The 21493-nt window shown below is 38.1% G+C and overlaps 1 protein-coding gene across 2 annotated transcripts in view; it reads right to left on the bottom strand.

Moving 5' to 3' along the window:
• LOC123318057 (unconventional myosin-XV) overlaps positions 1 to 21493 on the bottom strand; it is a 45473-nt gene that overhangs the window by 7748 nt on the left and 16232 nt on the right. For both annotated transcript variants that reach the window (XM_044904744.1, XM_044904745.1), the window contains exons 3-19: positions 19713 to 20033; positions 19225 to 19657; positions 18821 to 19172; positions 18359 to 18767; positions 17861 to 18306; positions 17718 to 17806; positions 17051 to 17656; positions 16673 to 16991; positions 16393 to 16618; positions 16092 to 16340; positions 14786 to 16039; positions 14498 to 14729; positions 13937 to 14439; positions 13559 to 13880; positions 13218 to 13502; positions 10739 to 11199; positions 10266 to 10499 (exon numbers count right to left, since the gene is read on the bottom strand). In XM_044904744.1, the coding sequence (XP_044760679.1) occupies positions 10266 to 10499; positions 10739 to 11199; positions 13218 to 13502; positions 13559 to 13880; positions 13937 to 14439; positions 14498 to 14729; positions 14786 to 16039; positions 16092 to 16340; positions 16393 to 16618; positions 16673 to 16991; positions 17051 to 17656; positions 17718 to 17806; positions 17861 to 18306; positions 18359 to 18767; positions 18821 to 19172; positions 19225 to 19657; positions 19713 to 20033 (6741 nt within the window). The remainder of the gene's footprint in view (positions 1 to 10265; positions 10500 to 10738; positions 11200 to 13217; positions 13503 to 13558; positions 13881 to 13936; positions 14440 to 14497; positions 14730 to 14785; positions 16040 to 16091; positions 16341 to 16392; positions 16619 to 16672; positions 16992 to 17050; positions 17657 to 17717; positions 17807 to 17860; positions 18307 to 18358; positions 18768 to 18820; positions 19173 to 19224; positions 19658 to 19712; positions 20034 to 21493) is intronic.

Below are 21493 nucleotides of genomic sequence, written 5' to 3'. Positions count from 1 at the left end.
CTAGAGGCGTTGCAGTTTCGCTGTAGTAAATGTACCCAATTAAGAGGAGAATATGTTGAGTAATAATATATTTTGAAATTGAAATTTTGTTTGGTTCTATAGTAGGATAAGAATTTTTCAATATATCCTCGTATTAACTCATTTGTATGAACCGAAGAAAACGCATAAAATTACATCAACAGATTTGGTTCACAACGGTAATCGACAATCGTAAAATTATCAGAACATATCGAACTTATTGCTAATAACATCTCACACGAGCGGCAATTTCAATTACCCACGGATTTTTGTGAAGAAAAAACTTTGCTCAAAACTGGAGCATCAAGAAGTTTGTTACGGAACCTCTAAAACCAGTTCCAAGGCTCGTGTGATCAGCGAATACGTAATTAGAGAAAATTCCAATTAGTTTTTTCAGTTTTAGTTTCATAAATGCGGTATGAGTTCGAGATGTATAATTGAATGTACGGTCTCTGTCTTCAGAGTCGATTATTTGCATTTCTACTCTCGGAGTTGAGATTCATTAGGGGGTATACCTAAATTGTTTTTGACCACAAGAGCGTGGTTTCTCGAAAAGCCACAGATATATTGTGCCAGTAGAAGTGATTTCGAATTCCTAGTGAAATGCTAGACAAGGAATGATATGAATTGGAGGAAAATTCGATAGTTTTAAGGCAAATGAAACAAATTAAAAAAATACCTATACACTTATGTGAGAGAACATTGAATTTTTCTCAAACTATTCGTGTATTCCATAACGAATCTGATAATTCCTTTTTTGTTTTCGTAATTACGAATTTCTTCGAGTGAGCTTCTGAATATCTCGGAAACTGGCGTCAAATGTAGCCATAATAATTTCCTGTTTGCACCTATATGGTGATCATTTCTTCTAAGAAAGTGTACGAGACTGGTGAAGCACCTTAATCGAATCTTTATAGGAAACGACAATAACCAAACACGAATTCTACTCGGTCTATCTTGTACCTATTTCAACTTTTACTTCTTGGACATGTTGATCTGCTGTGGAATTTGATTTCACCATATATTGCTAATCTGACTTTCATCTTGTTTCTACTGAAAAGTTGATTTGCTGGAAAATTGTTGATTGGGACCAATATTTTCATGAACGAAATATAAAATCGAGTATTTTTCAATCAATATCCTACGCAGCTTATCGATTCAGTCATAATGATAGATACTGCATAAAAAATAATCCAATGGTTGCAAAATATTTATATTTGATTGTTTTATTCTAACATCTCACGTAATCTTCAAAAAAATTTTACCCTTAATCCTAACAGAACTGGTTTGGGACAGCAGAAGAATCTAGGAGATTTATATAATTTATAATAAACATATCCAGGATGAAGAAAAAGTATTTTGTTATTCTGAATACTTGATTGTACAAGCTTCAGATTGATGAATTTTAATGGCATCATTTGAATGACGTTTTTATAATAATAGTTATCCTTATTTTGTTTCATAACTGAATGGACTTTTTAGGGATTCATTAACTTTCGATTTCGACTGTATATTGCATGCTTTCGAATCTTTATTTTTTCAAATATCCCCATCAACATTCAGAGAAAATCTTAGGATCATACACACCGGATATTTGCTGTTGTCTATAATTTGGTTGGAAATTGGATGATTGACTAATTTGTAGTTGATTATCAGAAATATATGTTTTTCATTCAGATTGAGGTATAATAATATTATCATTATTTGTCACCAAAAATCATAACTGAAATTAAAAACTTATTAAGGTAAAAAATAGTTATTTTAATCCAAAAGCCGAAGAGAGATAGTGTTGACACTATATTTATGCTCAATTTCATGAATTCATCTGTAACAGCTTCTGAGGAAAGGTGTGGAGGGAAGAATTTGGTTTACGTTTTTCTAAATATGTGATTGTAATTGTTTATTGCAAATATCAAGCGAAAAGCGTGTGTAAACACATATGGGAGCAACGTATGAAAAAAAAGTGCAAATTAGACGAGAGTACACAAAAGCAACGGTCCTGAAGAGAATTTTGAAGAATTGGTTTTAAAAGGACCATGCAGAACGAAGAACAATATATGAAGTTGCTGCAGAAAACATAAGTTTCTATAGTAGATCGGGGTTTTTTTTTTTTTAAAAGAGGTCTTTCTGAGAATTTCAGAGATCCCATGTTGAGATATACGTATCACAACATAATTGATTTAATTAATTCTTCAACACCTTATGATATTTGCATATCAGTGAATTTTTTTTCCTCATATTTCGAGAGTTGTTAAACCATAGACGTGACATCCACTCAATTCAAACCGAGCAGCTCTATTCGATTTATTGTTCCCATGAATAATTAGCTCGGATTTGCATTTCAGAGCTCCAGCATTTTCGCTATATGTATTGCACAGAACAGATGTTCATGAGACCATAGAAAATTCAATTTTGTCGACTTTATCCGTTAGAAATCATCATTAACCAACTGGCGCGTTCATGAACTTGACTCCTGGCATGGATCAACTAGCAACTTGATGGTTGGAGTTTATTGAAAGTTCATAACAGTTTGAGCTTTCAAGCAGCCACTTTACTGTTCTTTAAAGCATAATGATTATAATGAGGCTCGTTCCTGTGTAAACTTATTATTCATATATTCCATTAAGATTCACGAAAGAATGATTCATAAAAGCGTGGTTTATATACGTTATTGTCTAGGGAAATGATCTCGATTGAGGATCAATCAGCATTATGAAGGAAGTGTCAATAGAAGTGTGTAAAATCTTACTTGCCGGCCAAGTTAGCCGCCATAATGATTGATTGATTATGTTATGTCATCAGTCAAGATGGCAGTAAGTTAACATAGAATGTTGTCATGATACTGATTGTCAAGTTTGGGGACTCTTTCAGTAGTTTCAGCTGAACAACCTTTTGAACCGATTTGACACAACTTTGGTCTTTATTGTGGGATTATTTGAGATCAATACTATTCTTGCAATTTCACATATTTCGTATAATTTGACACTGCCAGCTTACCTCCCTTACAGGCTGCTTGGGGCTCTTATCAGGACTAGGAGTTGGCTCTGGAGGCGCTAAAACAACCTTAACTTCTTCTTTGCATTTGTCCCTTTCTATTTTCTTCTCTTTCTTCACTTTCGGTTCTTTTTTCACAACTACGTTATTATTGATATCGTTTTCTTTTTCTTTGAGGTTTTCGAATCTCGCCAAAATCTCCTTCACGGATACTTTATGTTCTCCTTCTTCTGGTATGGTTTCCATGCGTATTCGATTTTCGTTGAGGCGTTTCTCTAGCCCTGCTATACTTTCAGGACTGACGTAGTCGTAGCAATCTGAGTTGCTTCCCTCTGACTTGGTCCAAGACCTAGCAGCACATGAGAATGATTCGAAGATTCAGGCAGAATTCTACGCTTATAACGCTATTTTCAGAATGTTGCTACCGGTAGTTAGTCTAATTTTTAAGACTCAAACGAAATACTGGAATTTCAAGCATTTCTGAGAGATTTTGTGAATGTTCGATCCTCCTGAATTTTAAGAAACAATTAGAAATAGTTCAAAATGATTAAAACCAAAAGTCCTTGACTCGTGAAACACTTTTTTTCTTTGCCATTTTTTCCGAATCGGCTCGGTTTACGAGATACAGGCTGTTGAAAAAACATGAAAAATGTTATGTTTAGTTCTATCTCATTAACGGTCTTATCGAATGAAATTAATTTCGGAATATAGTTTTTGATTTCTTTGATGAATCTTTTTCGAACACAAGATATCACCCACGTCTTCCAGTTTTCTCAATATGGCCATTACGTAACATAAAAATACCAAGAATTCAACGAATCAAACTCTTGAAACTAAGTTGGACGCTATTTAATGCATATTTGAACGTTTTGCAAAATAAAAGTATTCCTCATATTTTCTCGTATAATGCGTCGTTTTCGAGAAATTCGATGTTCAAAAATTGAAAAGTATCTGTAGAATTCGAAAAATTGGGTACTTTGGCTGAATACAACTCTTCTTAAAAGATCCACAGAGGTGTAGTGTCACAGATTTAGCTAGATATTCTGAAGGTAATTTTGTTTTTTCAGGGGTGGCACAGCTCATTATGAAAACTTAAAATGGCTATATCTCTTTATCAGGGCCGAATCGAAAAAAATGGTATGAGAAAAAGTGTTTCTTTTGACCCCAAGAATCTACTGCTAAAATATTTGTATATACGAGTCAAAGACTCATTGTATAATTTCTGAACCAAAATCTTGTGGAAAGGCACATATTTGATAATTTGTCGATACAATTTCTTCAAAATTTACCAACCTAACCTAACTTAATGCTTTTTAATCAAAGGAAGAATAAGATTTGGTAGGTAATATTCATTTTGTAGATTCTAATTTTCAGTTCTCATCATTTCTGGAAGTTATTGAGAAAGCTCAATGCTCCATGATCTAAAATGGGTTATTTTGAGAAACAACTCGAAATCTCTGTCTCAACATTGATGAAATAACATAAACAAAACAAAAGTTGGGAACTGACGCAGAGCATTGACACGAAAAATATAATTTCTAGAGCAAAATTTTGTGGTTACATCGAAAAACACACCGAGAGCTATAGGAATCAAGTTCAACCCTGAAAAAATCTACATTTTTCAAGATGTCATTGAAATTTTGAACATGGGTACACCAAATCATAACTCATATTGACTGAGCTTACAAAAAGTGTACTATGACTTCCGGTTTAAGTGAAAATGTTGTAACTTCTGGTTTTCTTTCTTTCTACTTAACGTAGAATTCGAAGAGATAGAAAAATATGTCTCACATATAAGAAAATCGAAAGTTACACCTATTTCCGGTTGAACCGGAAGTCGTAGATAAACCTTCTGGCACCTAAGTTGATGGGAAATAATATGTAGGTCCATGAGTACAACATTTCAATCACATATCATGAAAAATGAAGATATTTTTGGGGGTGAGTCAGATTCTTCTGACACCCGATCGACTTTGTCCTGACAATTTCTTGTTGCGACGTTGCCAAATTTCTATATTTTTCTTGGAAATTCTGCCTGAATCTTCCATCTTTCCCTTATCATTTACCTGATGCTCCCACAGTGGTTTTGCGAGTAAACAGCGCACTTGTTCGCGAAAGAACCCTGACTCTTGGTGTCGGTGCCGGAGTCAGAGTCGTGGGAATCGTCGCTCTGACTCTCCGAGTTATTCGAGGAGTTCGCCAGGCTATCCAGGGAATTCTCATCGTAGTTCTTGCCGGAGGACGCAGCCACAGCGTGCGACTTGCACTTGAAATTGCTGGATTTCGAAGAGGACCACTTGTTCTTGTTCATCTTGTACAATCTCAGAACATTCTCACCGGATCTGAACCGAAAACGAGGAACGATCTCTCAAAAAAATTCGACAGACGTTGCCATACCTCGCGAAATTTCCGAAATATCAGGATTCATATGGAAATGTTGCCATTTTACGAAGAGCGGTATCTTTATCTGCCAGAGTAGACAGTTGACGATCGAGCGGTAGTACCCGAAGCCGTTCTTCGACTGTTCACCGTTTGCACCGCCAACTTTGTGACTGACCCACTGGTTGACCACTGAACGCTGACTGGGAGATGATATGTGGGGCACTTTAAAAGCATCATAACAGATGGTTGGTTGGGCTGTTTCGTTTTTGATACTTTGCCGGTTTTCGCCGATGGTAGCGTGCCGGAGAAAATGGCATTCTATTGTTTTACGCTCGTGGGGGGTACTGAAAGCATCGAGCGAAGATGCTGCATGAAACTTTTTCTTGTAATGAGGAAAATAAACGTGCAATAATGGTTGGCGAAATGAAATTATTCTTATCGCTGATTACATTGTCAAAAGATGACCTTGAATTTCTATTCCTTAGACCTTGAACATCTATTCCTAAGACCTTGAAAGGAAATAAGTGGCATCTTCGATCATTTATACCTTTGAATTATATGCAATTAAGGAGCAAGATGAGGACAGCTTATTTCGATGAATTTTCATTGAAAATGGTAATATATTCCAGTATCAAATACTCTAGAATTATCCAAATTTGACATCATGAGGGTTTCGAAGACCTTAACAGGAATTCCGCATTGAGAAATCTAAAATAGACTCAGAAATGATTTCATCACCCTTCAAATGCATAATATACAAGGCGTGAATGAACAATTGCCAAAACATTTAAGGGAGATTCTTTGTCGGTAAATAATTGGGGTCTTTCAACTCCTTCATATCGTTTTTTTTTTTGAGCTGTCACTGCTTTGATGTAGATCCATGGGAGCAAGAAAGCCATCGAAAGATATTTTGGTCGTTTTCCACTATAATTGCAAGTGGTGGAATAAAAATCATCCCCAAAATTTGTTTCGCAGGAAACTTTTTCCTTATTTATATTCCAGCATTGAAAAATTAATTCTCGATTCATTTTGTTGAACCAGTAGTTTCCTGATGAAAGGAACAACATTTGGTAATTTTATATCAATGTGTGTTATAAGGCTTGTTCGTAGAGTGTGGTTCACAACGGTTGTGAACTGTACAGAGCAAGCGTAATTGGATTTTCGCTACCCTAAAATGGAATTGCGCTTGCTCTGTACAGTTCACGATTGAAGATTTTCGAAATTTCAATTCATATTCATTAATCATGGGACACCCTGTATATTCATAATTTTCATTTACCTTCACACTGAAGAGGAGCTGCAGCATATTTAGAATGCCGGTTGGATTTTCGGGAATCATTCTTCAAAAATACAAACAATGAAATGAATCAACAACAAAAAAACATTACAAAAGTTTGTATCCAAATGAAAACCTCGATTGAAATATTTCACTGAGAGTCTATTGGAATTCAGTACCTATTCAGAGTTTAATTAGTTTTTTCGAAATATTTTCTGAGAAACTAGGTCTCAGCAACAATTTTACAGTCTTAAGTTTGATTGATTACTTAAGTAATCAATCATAAAACGAAATATAAAACTTAAGGCTGTAAAATTGTTGCTGAGACCTAGTTTCTCAGAAAATATTTCGAAAAAACTAATTAAACTCTGAATAGGTACTGTATTCCAATAGACTCTCAGTGAAATATTTCAATCGAGGTTTTCATTTGGATACAAACTTTTGTAATGTTTTTTTGTTGTTGATTCATTTCATTGTTTGTATTTTTGAAGAATGATTCCCGAAAATCCAACCGACATTCTAAATATGCTGCAGCTCCTCTACAGTGTTAAAATAAATGTAATTATGAATATACAGGGTGTCCCATGATGAATGGGGATAAATTAAAATTTCGAAAATCTTCAATCGTTAATGTCAATGTCTACTCGTCGTATTCTGCTGAGATGTAAGTAGATCTCGAGCATGTTAATTTGCCCACCCTTCACGTGCTCGGGAACTTTCCCGACAATCATACCGATCAATTAATTAAACATTCATTAATACAAAGAAACGCGCTTCAGATAGGCGTTTAAAATCGTAAGAGCGTTGATAATTGGAGTCGTTTTGAATTTTTCTACTCTGATTGCGGAATATACGCTCCCAATTTTCATCCACGGGTAGTTGCCGTTGACGTGTAGAAGATTAGTTCGGTCACGGTTTTATCATAGGCGATATGAGTGATTAAAAATATGGTCTTAGTGGAGATCTGACCGTTCAAAGATCCAATTAGATGGATGCAGTGAAGTGGGGAAAATGTATGCTGAAGAGGGGAATTAATTTTTCTCTTTGGTATTTTTACCAGAGACGGACGTTGAAATATTCGGAATTCATAGATTACTGAACGATAGTGTCTTTAATCAAAGTCTAGCTTAGATACTTCACTCAACCTAAAAAAAACGATAAGCTAAAGAAAAAGAGTGAAGAATGAACCAACAAAATAATTTATCACATGTTGAGTAAATTGAACATCTTACACCTTATTAAAACTTTTCATGACTGATTATTCCAGAACTTGCAAAACCCAATAAAAATTCGTTGGTGGATGTGGTTAAGTACCTAATAATGACTTTGAAACTTGAAAAATTGATGTCTTTCTTGAATAAAGACACTATAACCTTCGAAATAATAGAGCTACAAGCTACATTTGCAAGATTCGAATCTACTGATCAAGTTAATGCTTCAATGTCATCAGTAGTTGTAAGTTACTCATGTGAAAACATTCACTGATGCTGCTACAACCCTTAGAAAGGATCTTCCATGGATAACTTTTATGAACGATACGTCCAGAGTTCTGAGAAGAAAAACTTTCAAGCAAGTTAATTTTAATGCGTATATTTTGTCTGTAAACAAATGCGAAAGATTAAGGTAGATGATTCCTCGATGAAAATAAGCAGTGGTAGTTCATATAAATTTTTTTCGAAATCGACCTCCCTGCCAAGATACAGCCTTTGAAAAGCGATAACGAGTTGACAGTTTTTAATTTTTTTACAGGTTCTAAGAAGCACTGAGTCATAAAACTATACATGATATGAAGCACTGAGTAGATGTCACTCACACAATTTTTTTAGATCTCATAACTTTATTATTTTGGGTTGAAAATAACAACCTCTTATGATTTGCCTTAAAAAATTGTTTTCGTGGGATAGATTTTCGAAAAATGAAAGTCACTTATGGTTTCCCATTCAATTCTGGAGAAAAAAGTCTTTCGCAAAATTTCGATACAGTCGATACTTTTCTCCGAATAAATAAAAACTTACAAGCAGTATACGAAGGTGTATGAGGCAGAGAGTTGATACATGCATTTTAGCGGGAGGTAGTCATTCTATGGAACACTTTTACGATGAAATATGAACTGCTTCTAAGTTTTAATTTATTCCGAGAAAAGTATCGACTGTATCGACATTTTGCAAGAGACTTTTTTCTCCAGAATTGAATGGAAAATCAAAAGAGAATTACATTTTTCGAAAATCTATCCCACGAAAACAATTTTTTAAGGCAAATCATAAGAGGTTGTTATTTTCAACCCAAAAAAATAAAGTTATGAGATCTAAAAAAATTGTGTGAGGAACATCTACTTAGTGCTTCATATCATGTATTGTTTTATGACTCAGTGCTTTTTAGAACCCGTGAAAAAAATTAAAAACTGTCAACTCGTCATCACCTTTCAGTGGCTGTATCTTGGAAGGGAGGTCGATTTCGAAAAAAATTTATAGGAACTACCACTGCTTATTTTCATCGAGAAATCATCTCCCTTAGTCCTTCGTTTTTGTTTACAGACACCCTGTATAATAAATTTTGAATTTGAAAGAATTGATCCTTGAATCCAAGTATTCGAAGAAGAATATGTAAAAAACATGGCAAGGCCCGTTTGCACCAATCCCCCTTAAAATGAGTACTTAACTAAGCTTAGTTTAAAGTTGATGGACGCTTAATTTTATTGACAGTTGCACGACTGCGGCTTAACAGAATCTTAAGTAAGGGGCCCTTAATTTTTGATATCTACTGATATTTCAGTTTTTTATTTTGGTGCAACTTCATTCTAGTCCAATAAAGCCTTTTCATTGATTGGCCGGTTGCCGATGATCGTTGTCATTTCAGTAACCTAACTTAATTGTCCTGTCAGTCAGTGTCAAGTAAACTATTATATTATTATCAAAGAGTGACAACCTTTTGTTGCTGAAGTAGCATTATTATCGATAATGAAATGGATTGTCAAATAAAAGGTACTTACGTTATTAGAAAAACTACAGCTGTTCTGCAGCCAGTTTATGAGTTTAAGAAATTATTTTAGGTTAGAATCCCGCCCTTGAATACCTAAGTGGTCATTACAGGAGCGCTTAAATTTAAGGTTAGCTTTAGCCATTTAAATGTCACTTAACAGTTGGTGCAACGTTATTTAAGTTAAGGGTTCATTTTAAGGGACACTTAACACTAAGTGCGTTTAATGCAAACGGGTCTTGGTAACCCAATTCGATCTTCTTTTCAGATGTCGCATCTTTAAAACCTTGAAATAGTCGAGTTTAATTATTCATTATAATATAACAATAAATCTGCATAGAAAAGTAGAATGAAATGCCCGATTAAACAAAATTAGTTCCTGTGTAAACGGAAAATAATAATAGGTAATAATTGGTTAACAGTAAAATGTTTCACCAGATTCAGCAGCAGTAATGTTCAGAATTTATGGAAATTTAAATTATTCAGAGTTCGAATATTACGCTCGTCAAACTACGTATACTGTTATCAGAAGAAAATACGAGCTCGCTAAATTTAAAACTTTCTTTTATTCCTACAAATCAAGAATCTAACTGAAATTGGATAAAATGACCACACTTACCTTTCTGAATTCCCCGCAAAACTTGGTGACCATCTCCGACAGCTGCTGTGCCCTGGGGGTATGTAATGAGAACCTTCCTTGAGGTCCTTCCAGACTAACTGTAGTGGGCCTGGGAGCAGTACAGTAGTTGATTTCACCAAGCGGGAAACTCCTGACGATTTGCAGGTGTTGATGGTCCTTCTTCACGAAATGCACACCCCAGTGGGAAACCGCCAAGAGCTGTATGTCTGCCAACTGAAAAAAAAAGGGTCCGTGAGATCTAAGTACATTAATTGATGAAAATTATTTCCAATGATGAAGGGATGCGAGATTTTCTGAGGTAACGTTCCATTTTTGAGATTGTATTTCGACCTATACTACCACCCACATAGAAAAGTAGGTGTAAGCGATATTCTTCGATAGATATGGATCAACCGGTACCACCCAGACAATCGCACAACCCTTTTTCATTGGTTTTATGAAAGAACAATCACCTGAGCAGCTCCAGACACAGGGAACAATCTCGCGAAATAAAGTGGCCACGTCCTGGCCAGTTCCACGACGTTTCTCTTGATATTAGCCCTGTTGGACATGTGGAAATTCTCCGGGGTGACTCCGTACCCACTGAGCATGTTCACGCCGGCTCTCTTCTCGCTCTGCGTCAATCTCAGGCATGCGCTGAGGCCGTAGACGTCGGATACGATCTGGCAGAAGATCAAATGTAAAGCGGCCGGTGAACCAAAACTTTCGCTCGGCGTGAAGAACTCCTTTCTGATTTTGAGAAGCCACGCCACTCTGTTGTAGGTGATACTGGCCGACGAACCCAACGGTAGAAGTCTGGGTGTTGTTTTTGGAGAGGATGTCAGGGTGGCTTCCATCGTTTTCTTGGGGAGTTGTGGCGATGACTTGGCTGGTGGACTGGGGATTGGTCGCATGAATTCTGGCCACTCCTGGTCTGGAAAATGAGAGTTGGGGATTAGTTGGATGGAAATTTCGTTTGTAGAGTTTTACAGGATGACGCTGTATCTTTCTTAATGTGAAATACGAAATAGAATTCGAGGAAAATGTAACGGAAATTATTTTAGATCTACTCACACTAACATATGATGTACAAATATGAAATATTATCAAATTAACGAAATATGTTTCAATAAATAAGGTTTAAAAGAATGAAAAAACAGAATTTGAATCATCTTTCATCATGCGAATGGCATGTTACATCTGATGAAGTGATTCATAATGAAAAATGAGAAAGATTATTTGATTTTAATAACACACTGCGCAAAAAAATTAACGCACATTATGGAAATCTCAAATTTATTCTACAACTGAAGGTGTTCTCAATGATAAAATTATTTTTATCAGAATTATGCATGCATATGTTATCCACTTTCAACGGTTTTCTTCAATACAGATGTTTTTTCCCAGCAGGAATAAAAAAAGATGATATTATCAGATTTTGAATGTATTGGCTCCATTCTAAAATCAGTTGTTCTCGATCAATTCTAGTGATCAATAGTTTTTCTTTCGTTTGATTTTCTACACTCGATCGCTATGCAACGCGAAACACGCAATTTGACCCAAGAGGAATGTGCCCAAGCGGTAGTTTTGCGAGAAGAAGGGTGGACATACAAAAAAATTGCAGAAAGGTTTAGAGTTTTCCATACAAGTGTGTCCAGAATGTTGCAGCGATTCAGGGAGGCAGGTATGAATGTCCGAAGACCAGGACAGGGTAGACCACCGGTAACAACTGCCATTCAAGAACGTTACTTGAGAGTTTCTTCGTTGAGACAACGGTTTGCAACCGCTCGCCTCCTTCAAATTCAGCTTGAGCAAACTCATGAGATGCAAATTAGCACTCAGACAATAAGAAATCGCCTCAGAGAATATGATTTAAGGCCTCGTGTCGCGGCAAGAGGCCCAGCTCTTACCCCAGCCCATCGAAGGGCGCGTTTGGATTTTGCGAGAGAGCATATCCATTGGGAAGAGGCCGATTGGGAAAGAGTTCTTCTCTTCACAGATGAGTCTAGATTTTGCCTCTACCATTGTGATCGACGTTCCCTTGTATGCAGACGTCCACATGAAAGATATGCACAGTGCAATTTCCTGAATACTACTGGTTTCGGGGGAGGATCGATTATGATATGGGGTGGAATATCTTTGACTGCTCACACAGACCTAGTGGTCGTTGATAATGGAGCTATGAATACTGATAAGTATGTAAGGAACATTCTTGAAGAGCATGTAGTGCCATTTGCCCCATACATTGGTGAAAATTTCATTTTTATGGACGATAATGCCAGACCCCATCGTGCGCGCATCGTTCAGGAGTACCTTGAAGAGGTTGAAGTCTCTCGAATGGAATGGCCAGCAAGAAGTCCAGATCTCAATCCGATTGAGCAGGTTTGGGACAACCATAATAGAAGGTTGAGAAGTTCTGAAAATCATCCAGCTACTTTTAATGACTTAGGAATCCAACTCGGAGAAATCTGGGAAGGATTAGATCAGAACATTTTAAGATCACTCATTTTGAGTATGAACCGTCGTTGCCGAGCTGTAATTAACGCAAGGGGTGGAAATACCAAGTATTAAATCACTTATCAGCATTTCAGCATTTTGAAAATTGTTCATTTCTCTTCTTTCACATAAGTTTCGGTGAAATCCTGAATTTTTCTTCCATTTAATGTGTCTTGTTTCGTTCAAAACCTTCCCGAGTCAATGTAGAGTTAACTTTCATTAAAATTGATATTTTCAGAATGTGCGTTAATTTTTTTGCGCAGTGTATGTTTCAATAAATATGGTGTAAAAGAATGAAAAAACATGATTTGCATCATCTTATCACCGAGCAAGCATGCGAATGGCATGTTACATCTGCTGAAGTGATTCATAACGAAAAATGAGAAAGATTTTTCGATTTTAATAATAAATAAAGTTATTGTTGACAAGTAGCTTGAATGCATAGATATTACTTACTTTCTGTTTTATCCGTCATCTGCGTCGAAGCAATGGATAACTTCTTCTCCCGTTCTTGAGCACTTTTATTGAACATGTGTGTCCTAAAAGTCGGCCTTTCAGTCGGCTCCTTGAACACTTTCTTCTCTCTCCTTTCATTCTCTCTTCTTTCATTCCTTTCTATTCTTTCTATCTGAGCGCTTCTTCTTTGTACAGACTCGATTTTATTCGAAGGGTAATCGTTATGGTCCCAACTATCCCTCGACTCTTCTTTCTCAATATCCACCGAGTCTTTTCCCCATTGCACTAAAATGATTTTTTGTAAAATTTATTCCGTCAATTTTCATATATTGTATACTCACTGTCATCTTGTGTCTCTTGTGTTATGCTGCTCTGGGAATCCCAATTGGCACTGAAGGAATTCCTCTTGGAGTTCTCCATGAGCACCCTGTTTTGATGGACTCCAAATGTATCCCTGTCCTGACGCTGAGCCATGAAGGAATCCCTCCCAGAGTCAACGGAATTGGGGTTCTGGTTGGGTCTCATGACTGGTGGTGGAGGTGCTGGTCCTGAGGGGGCTGGGGGAATAGAATTCGGACCCATCGGTGGGGGTGGTGGACCTGGTTTCCAGTTTCCATTCGACCAGCTCGTGTTGGATGGGGAGTTTGAGCCATTCGTGGGAATCTTGAAGTTAAATACCAAATGACATTGATAAATCGAAATCTAAATCAGTAACTTACATGTGGTGGGGTGCTCGGGCTAGATTTGCCACTAGTCTGATCTGTATCTTCACCCCATCTCCCTGCCAGTTGCTGCTCCAACATCATCTTCCTGGTATCTTCCAGCTTGTTAACACTTCTCTTTGGTTTCTCCACGTTGCTGCTGCTGGATCTCACAGAATGATTCGCTGTCACTTGTTCCAGCCTCTGTCTCATCTCCGAGCTCAATTTGAGTTTACCAACACTGCCAGGGGAGGGTCGAGAAGCCCCAATATCGAAAGATCTCTTGGCTTTCTTCGATGTCTTTTCGGATTCTTTGTCACGCATTGAATGTTCGAATTCAATGTCTTCCCACTCAGGCGTGGTTTGGTCGTTTTTGCTGCCGTTATGACCATTTGGTATCGATAATGATTGGTCCCTGTTTGGTGTTACTTTCCTCTGGTTTTGACGCATTTTGAAATGCATGAAATCTTCTCCGTTTTGGGGGGTATTACCATCTTTCGGTGGAGGCCATCTCCATTTACCTGGAATGAATGATTTAATTAGTTTATGACTTATTTCCTGGAGGATAATGAGTACTACCTATTCTCACAGTCTTTGCTCTGCCATAAGGATCCAAGAAGGGTCTAGTTTCGTTAGGATCGACCTCATCTAAAGGTGGAGGCATTGGTGGAGGTGGTGGTACACCACTCTTCGTTATGATTATACTATTCTCTGAACTTCCTTTTCTTGATTTATACTCGTAAGAAGGAGTACTAGGAGAACTGCTCTTCCTGCTGAAGCTAGGCTTACGATTTTGATTGGGCTGGTGCACCTGTGAAATGCAAAATTAACCATCTAGCTTGAAGGATTTCCGAAAACTGAACTCACTTGTGCTTTAGTTGTGGTGGACTTCGGACTTTCAGTTGTAGTTTCACTAGTGGCTGCGTGTTGAAGGAGGAGCTGATGTAAGGCTTGGTTTTGTGCAAGGATTTGTTGTTGAATCTGTAAGTTTTGGGCCATTGTGCTCTGTAGAAAAGCTCTCTGCAAACTCTGTTGATTCTGCGACATATCGGAGTTGTTTGGTGACATAGGGAGATTGAACATAGGCATGAACCCTTCTTGAGTAGGGGAAAGCAGAGGTATGCTGTTACCATTTGGATTAACCGGCATAAAAGCGGGCATGAAATTTTCTTGGTTCGGTAATATCGGCATCATCAATGGTGGGATACCAACTATTGGAGGAGGAATGGAAGAGAAGTTGTATCCAGGGGAATTTGAACCATTTTGTTGGTGTGTAGTGCCTCCCCCTTTTATTCGTTTCACTAAGGTTTGAACACTTAAATCATGGTTGTTGCGTGAAGTTAATATTTCACTTATGTAGTCATCAACACTTTCTTTCTCTTCCTTACATCCACCTTTAATGCTTGCAGCCAGAGATCTGGCGTCACTCAATTCATCTAATACTGGACTGAATAAATCATCTAAAAACTGATCAACATCCGAAGCTTGACTAGGGACCCTTACTCTCCTAACATGGCTGGCTAAACTTGGAGCCTCACTAGTGTCAGACATAGCAGAACTCCTCACCCCTTCAGACTTCTCGATATGAGCTCTACTGCTCGAATGAGATCCCATTGGGGCTCTCTTCCCACTATATTGGGACTTGACATACCTAGGTCCTCCACGATGTGAAGTACTCACACTTGAAGCGTCGGGGAACTCGAACTCTTGCGAGGACATGTAATTCGAATTGGCTTTGGATATACCAGGGGCCATTGGAGCAAGTTGTTCCACCGAGTGATATCTTTCGTTGAGCTTGGACTGACTCAAACCAAGGTCTGCCAGTGGTGTCGGTTCAGGTTCGTTGAGAAGATTATCCAAACTTCTCGATCGAACTTTTTCAATATCGAAGTATCTTTCATTGAGGGCTGAGCTTCTTGAGAGTGCATCATGGGACACTTTTCTTGACGGACTGTTGGTAATCGGAGAGTTCCTCTGTGCGGAGTAATCTATAGAACTTTCTCTGGATGGTTTCCTGGATGAGTTCACTGATTGTCTCTGCGTTGGTGGTGATTTTTTCTGTTGGGAAACTTCCCTAGATGTTTTTCTCATCGCTTGACTAGGTGGTTCTGGGGGCGGTACCTAAAAAACGACATTGAATAGCTGTTCAATGAGTGAGTAACATTCAACTCACTTGAGGTCTTGTCGGTGAATTTGGAGAAGGTTGTGATACGTGATGGTCCACTTCTGAAGTTTGTTTCCTGTTTCCAGTCTTTAGGAGACCTGACTTTGAAACGGGAAAACCTGGAGGTAGTTCCAATTCAGAAACCAGATCCAGAACATAATCTAATCCACATCCATCCGATACAATTCCAGAATCATCCAAGACTACACTCCATCCTGAGGGAAGAATACCTTGCTCCGATATAGCCAAGTTTGCAGCCTAGAAATAGCAGAAATGAGTATGAAATATTCTGAATATACTTCTAACTCACTTCTTCACATGTAGTCCAGGAGTCTATATGTACAGTGGACACATTTCCATCTGGTAAACTCATGGTGAGCGCCATATTATTTCTTTGTTTGGTTGTTCTCCATTCAAGAAGCGTTGGTGGTAAAGCTCTAGCATGAGGTGCTTTCTGCAAACCTCTGAGTAATTTCCTTTGAAGGATTTCCTTATAGTTTGGTGTTGCATGATCCGATATAAACTTCAGCAGATATCTGAAATACAACCAATCAAAAATAAACCAACAGTTATTCGATAGGTCAACCTACTTGCTCAACGGTGGACTTGGTTGGAAGCAACTCAAACAATGAGCCATAAGAACCCAAATTTTCTCGTTATTTTCGTTTTTCCACGTTTGGTTGCACAGCTGTACTAATAACTCATCTCTGAGTCCTCGAGAACTCAGTCCTTTGTAAACGAAATAATCTGCGAGTGCTTTTTCACGTGGGACACTCATTGTTGTATCACCAGTCCATCGTAGAATCAACTTGAACATTGCTATAGAATCCCTGAAATCTTCATCTCTTGCTGCTGCTTTCGAGAGGAAAGGAGTATTGATGGGTTCTTTCTTCATCCCTAATCCAGATTCTACAAAAAGAAAATTGAATTGAATTCTTTGGAGATTAACCTAGAAAGAATCAACTCACCTTTGAAATAAACCGATGAGAATTTCGAGAATTCAAACTGATGCAAATCCGCTGGTAACACTAAAGATGCCGGTTGTCCACTTATACCACCTAAGACTTTCATCAAATTCTTCTCACTGTGGCTAGGATTATGACCTTCTAACTTGGAATAAATGAACGCTAGTTCAGCCGGGATCTCGAGGTTTTGAATAGTTGTCTTGGCTTGATTCTTTTGGGCTTGATCCCTCAGTTGAGCTTCCCTCTGAGCCCTTTGTCTCGCCCGCTCTTGAGCTACTTTCTCAGCCTCGACTCTTCGTTTGAATTCAGCCTTCCTCTGCTTATATCTCTTTCTTTCTATCCTACCCCTGACCAAAGCTTGAGCTTTCACGATTCCGATTTTCAATTTGCGGTATTTGTTTCGTTGTTGGTAACCTTTCCAATGTTTCTGTATGGTTATGGCACTTCTTCTCAGACGTTTGTATTTACGCCTGGCTAAGAAACCTCGGATGTATTTCTGAATTACAACGGCGGAGTCTTTGAGGCAATCTGTACGTTTGAGCTCAAGGCGTTGCTGTAATTTTTCACGTAGGAAGACTCTGGTAGCTCCTAACTGATAATCGGGACCGTCTGAAAGACAAGAGAATACATAGACATGTGCAAATGGTTCTTTTTTGTCAAAATATCTTACCAGTTTCTGTTGAAGGTATACGCTCCAAGATCTGGTGACACAGTTCTCGATAAGGTGTTCCTCTACGCATTTTTCCAGAAAGAAGATATCTGAAAAATAATAAAATAAGAATTGATGCTCCTGCTTTTCGGAGTGCTCCTCACCTGTATCTGTCAACGAATTCGTGAAACTTCAGCCTAATGGGATAACCAGCTTGTCTGATTTTTATGGTGTCGAGCATACCCAAAAACCGCAATTGTTCTAAAACAACTGGCATATCGAATTTCATCGGTGCCTTGTCGTTGTTCGGCTTGATGCATCTGACGAACCAAGGGTTGCACTTGGACATAGATTCCAAGAGATTATGGAGGGAATCTGAGAATCTAGCTGCCACTGTTGGGGTTCTTGGTTTCATTGTGACAAAACGACCATTGGTTCCCTTAGGAAGAGTCCTTGTCTTACCCTGGTTCAAAAGCGGTTTCGCAAAGGCGTTCACAAGAGGTTCTTTCGAAGAAACGAGTAGATCTACTATTTCAGGACGTAGAATATCCCTATTCTTGTCGAGAAATCCGTCTACCTGGTACCAAACTTGTCCGGCGAAGTGACAAATCTAAAATTTGAAATCATGAGACTGGTTCAAGATTCAGTAATGATTATCTCACCCCAAATTCCCTGTTGCCCACTCTGGGTCTGCAGTAAAATTCATTCAAGGCATGATTGTAGTCGCATTTGTCCAAGAAGGAATTATCAGTGGCTCTCGGGAAATTACTGTCATCATCAAGAAGATGAAGAATTCCTAAAGGCTTCTTCCTGAGCAGGTGGATCACTGGTGTATTGTCTGCCCATGTTAAATCCGTCCACTCCAATCTTTCTTTCGCATATTCCTGTTGCTCTAGCTTGAAAACGTGCTTATTGAAGTAAAGTTGAAGCGACTCAGATGCGAAATTGATGCAGAGCTGTTCGAAAGAATTCTCCTCCAAGTTCTCGAAGCCGAATATATCTAATAGAGAAAGCCTAGCAGCGTCGTGTAAACCTCCACGTTGAATTATAGAGTTAACCCTTGTGACTAGCCTAAATGAGAATTGAATGAAGTCTTGATTTTGGAAAAGATACTAAAGGCTTACCAGTCAAAAAGTGATGAATATAGAGCTTTGGCAAAGGCGTCTCTAGCATCTAAAGCTTGATCAATATTGAGAGGGGAGTACACCCTTTCTGCTTTTGCCTCAGTGATCCTGGAAGTTAACGCTCTCTCCAATCCAGAAGCTGATATTTGGAGAAGATATGCTGTCCATTTGATCTCTACGTCACTTCCAATCTCAACACCTTCCTGGCCATGTTTCAGCTTCTTCCTGTGGAAATATATGTTTCCAAGATGGAGGACAGATGCCAAAACCTTGATGATTCCCTCTTGTTCTTGTTCCCCCACTCCTAATACCTCCATAGCTCTGGTTAACCCTGACCAATCTGCACTAGAACCTAGATATATCAAGGTTATTGTGGAAAAACCGTTTACTCGAAACCAATTTACCTGAGTGACCAGGTGAGCAGTCTGCGCCTCCCTGATTCAAGTAGAAATATTTGTCTGCGTCAACCAAACCATATTTCTGTCTCTCAGCATTGTTCAAACCACCGATCAATTCATAGAACACGTGGTAGTTCCTCTCGTGTGGCGCTTGAGTCACTATTCTCGATTTCTCCAGTAGATACTGGGTTATTTTAGCGCCCATTATCGAACCATTCTTGAAATAAACCTCGAGGTATTTGCCGAATCTGGAGCTGTTATCGTTTCTGGTTGTCCTGGCGTTGCCGAAGGCTTCCAGAAGGGGGGCTGCCTCAAGGATCTGTTCTGTGACCAACGCTTGTCCTCTTGGTGCCGACGGTGCTACAGCTGCAAGGTACTGCATGACGAGTTTCGTAGATTCGGTTTTACCCGAGCCACTTTCGCCACTTATCACTACCACCTGGAAATTCAACCAGAAAAGTCGAGGGAATTTTGAAATTTTGATATATATTTACTTGGGGAGCTGGGAGTCCAGAGTATGCTGCCGAGGCAAGTGCGAAAAGATGGGGAGGTAAGGCTCCAATGATTTTGCCCCTGTATTTCTGTGCCATCTCGATGCCATAGCTGGAATCGAACATTCGGTATGGATTCACTGCGGCTAGTATGCTCCCCACGTAGGTGTAAATCATTTTTCCCTCGTATCTGAGCTTCAGGTTCCATAGGAGAGCAGCCTCGTGAAGATCAGAGAGCTGCGTCATATCTTCAACCCCATTTTCCCCAAGATCTTGGCGTCTGTGGACTGAGCCTTCCCCCTCGGCTAGTGCGAAGGTTTGGGACTGGAAAATACATGAAATAAGCGCTTTTATTCTTGATTATTGAAATATAATATAGTAATCCGTATCCACTATGTGTAGGACGAAGTCACAATTGGAGATGTTTTCCAAAAAGTAGGTATGAACATTATGATATAAACTGAAACTTAAGGTGCTTTGTATCAGGAAAGATAACTCAAGAAGAAATTCTAAACAGGTTTTCGATCAATAAGGAGCTATTTTATTCAAACATTTTTTTCGAATATCAATTATTCAAAAGTAAATTTGAAAATTTTCATCTTCATTTCAATATCAGATATTGAATATTTTCTTGTTTAGATAATATGATATGGAAGAAGCTCTTTAAATGCTGGCTACTTTTACTCCACGTCTTACACCGGTGAACAACAAGAGCCATCGAACATCTGTTGATACAAATTATCATTTACCAGTGATATAACATCGGTGATACAATAATATCACATTTCTAGATCATTTTATGAAATAATAAAGGTAAATAGAGAGTGAGTGTGAGATGCTCAGCGGAATTTACTCCGCTCTATTTGTATGAATAAATATGTAACAGTGGCGTAGAAAGGACGAATACTCCATTATTGTTTCTTTATATTTATGTTTATGTTCATTTATTTCTTACATACTTGTTTAAATTTATGTAAAGTTCAAAAACACAAGTGTTTTGATTTGTTCCCAGTTTTTTTAATCAATTATAATTATACATGAGAATACTCGAACCCAAAAACGATTCAAGAATAGGACTGGTCAATGGAAGCTATCGAAAGCATATGAAAAAGATGATCACACATCACGCAGCACCCAGCACGCCACTGTCTTCCGTTTGAGCTCATGACAACTATCATTTGAATGGAGAAATGCCCAATAAATAACAGATAATTGGAAAGAAAGATCTCTTTCACTTCGATCAATCAAAAAATGTTAGAATTTAATTTAACGATACATTTCACATATGAATTATAGTCACTACGATAGCACACGAAAAAAAGTGAAATTTCTGTGTGTGAACCCATTCAATAAGTGGAAGATTCCGACGTTCGAAACCTAAGAATTTCTGTTGTAAAAGGAAATCGATAATTATTTTTCACCGTACGATTAAAGGAAATACCTAGCTCGAGGAAGTGTTTCAAAATGATGACGATAGCTCGAAACTTGCATGCTATTCTGGTCGCAAAATCATCTTTTTCGAATGGTTGCAGTGTAAAAGCCTCTAATGGAGCATTAAATAGAATTTCTCTATTTTGTAACGTTGACTGAACATGAGTTTTTACGTAACTGTGGGAGAAAGATTTGTATCGTATAATTGTTTTGCCCAATTGTTCAACCACAATCAATTGTGGGTATTTTCTTCTTGCAGCATTGCTCAAGAAACGATAATTAAAATGTGTATAGGTTTTGTCAATTTCGCTTTTTATTTGAAGTGTGTACACCTCGGTACACATTTTTGCAAT

This window comes from Coccinella septempunctata, chromosome 7 (assembly GCF_907165205.1).
Source record: "Coccinella septempunctata chromosome 7, icCocSept1.1, whole genome shotgun sequence".
Lineage (NCBI taxonomy): Eukaryota > Metazoa > Arthropoda > Insecta > Coleoptera > Coccinellidae > Coccinella > Coccinella septempunctata.
Note: the sequence above shows the minus strand (reverse complement) of the source record. Positions and strands in the feature narration are given on the sequence as shown.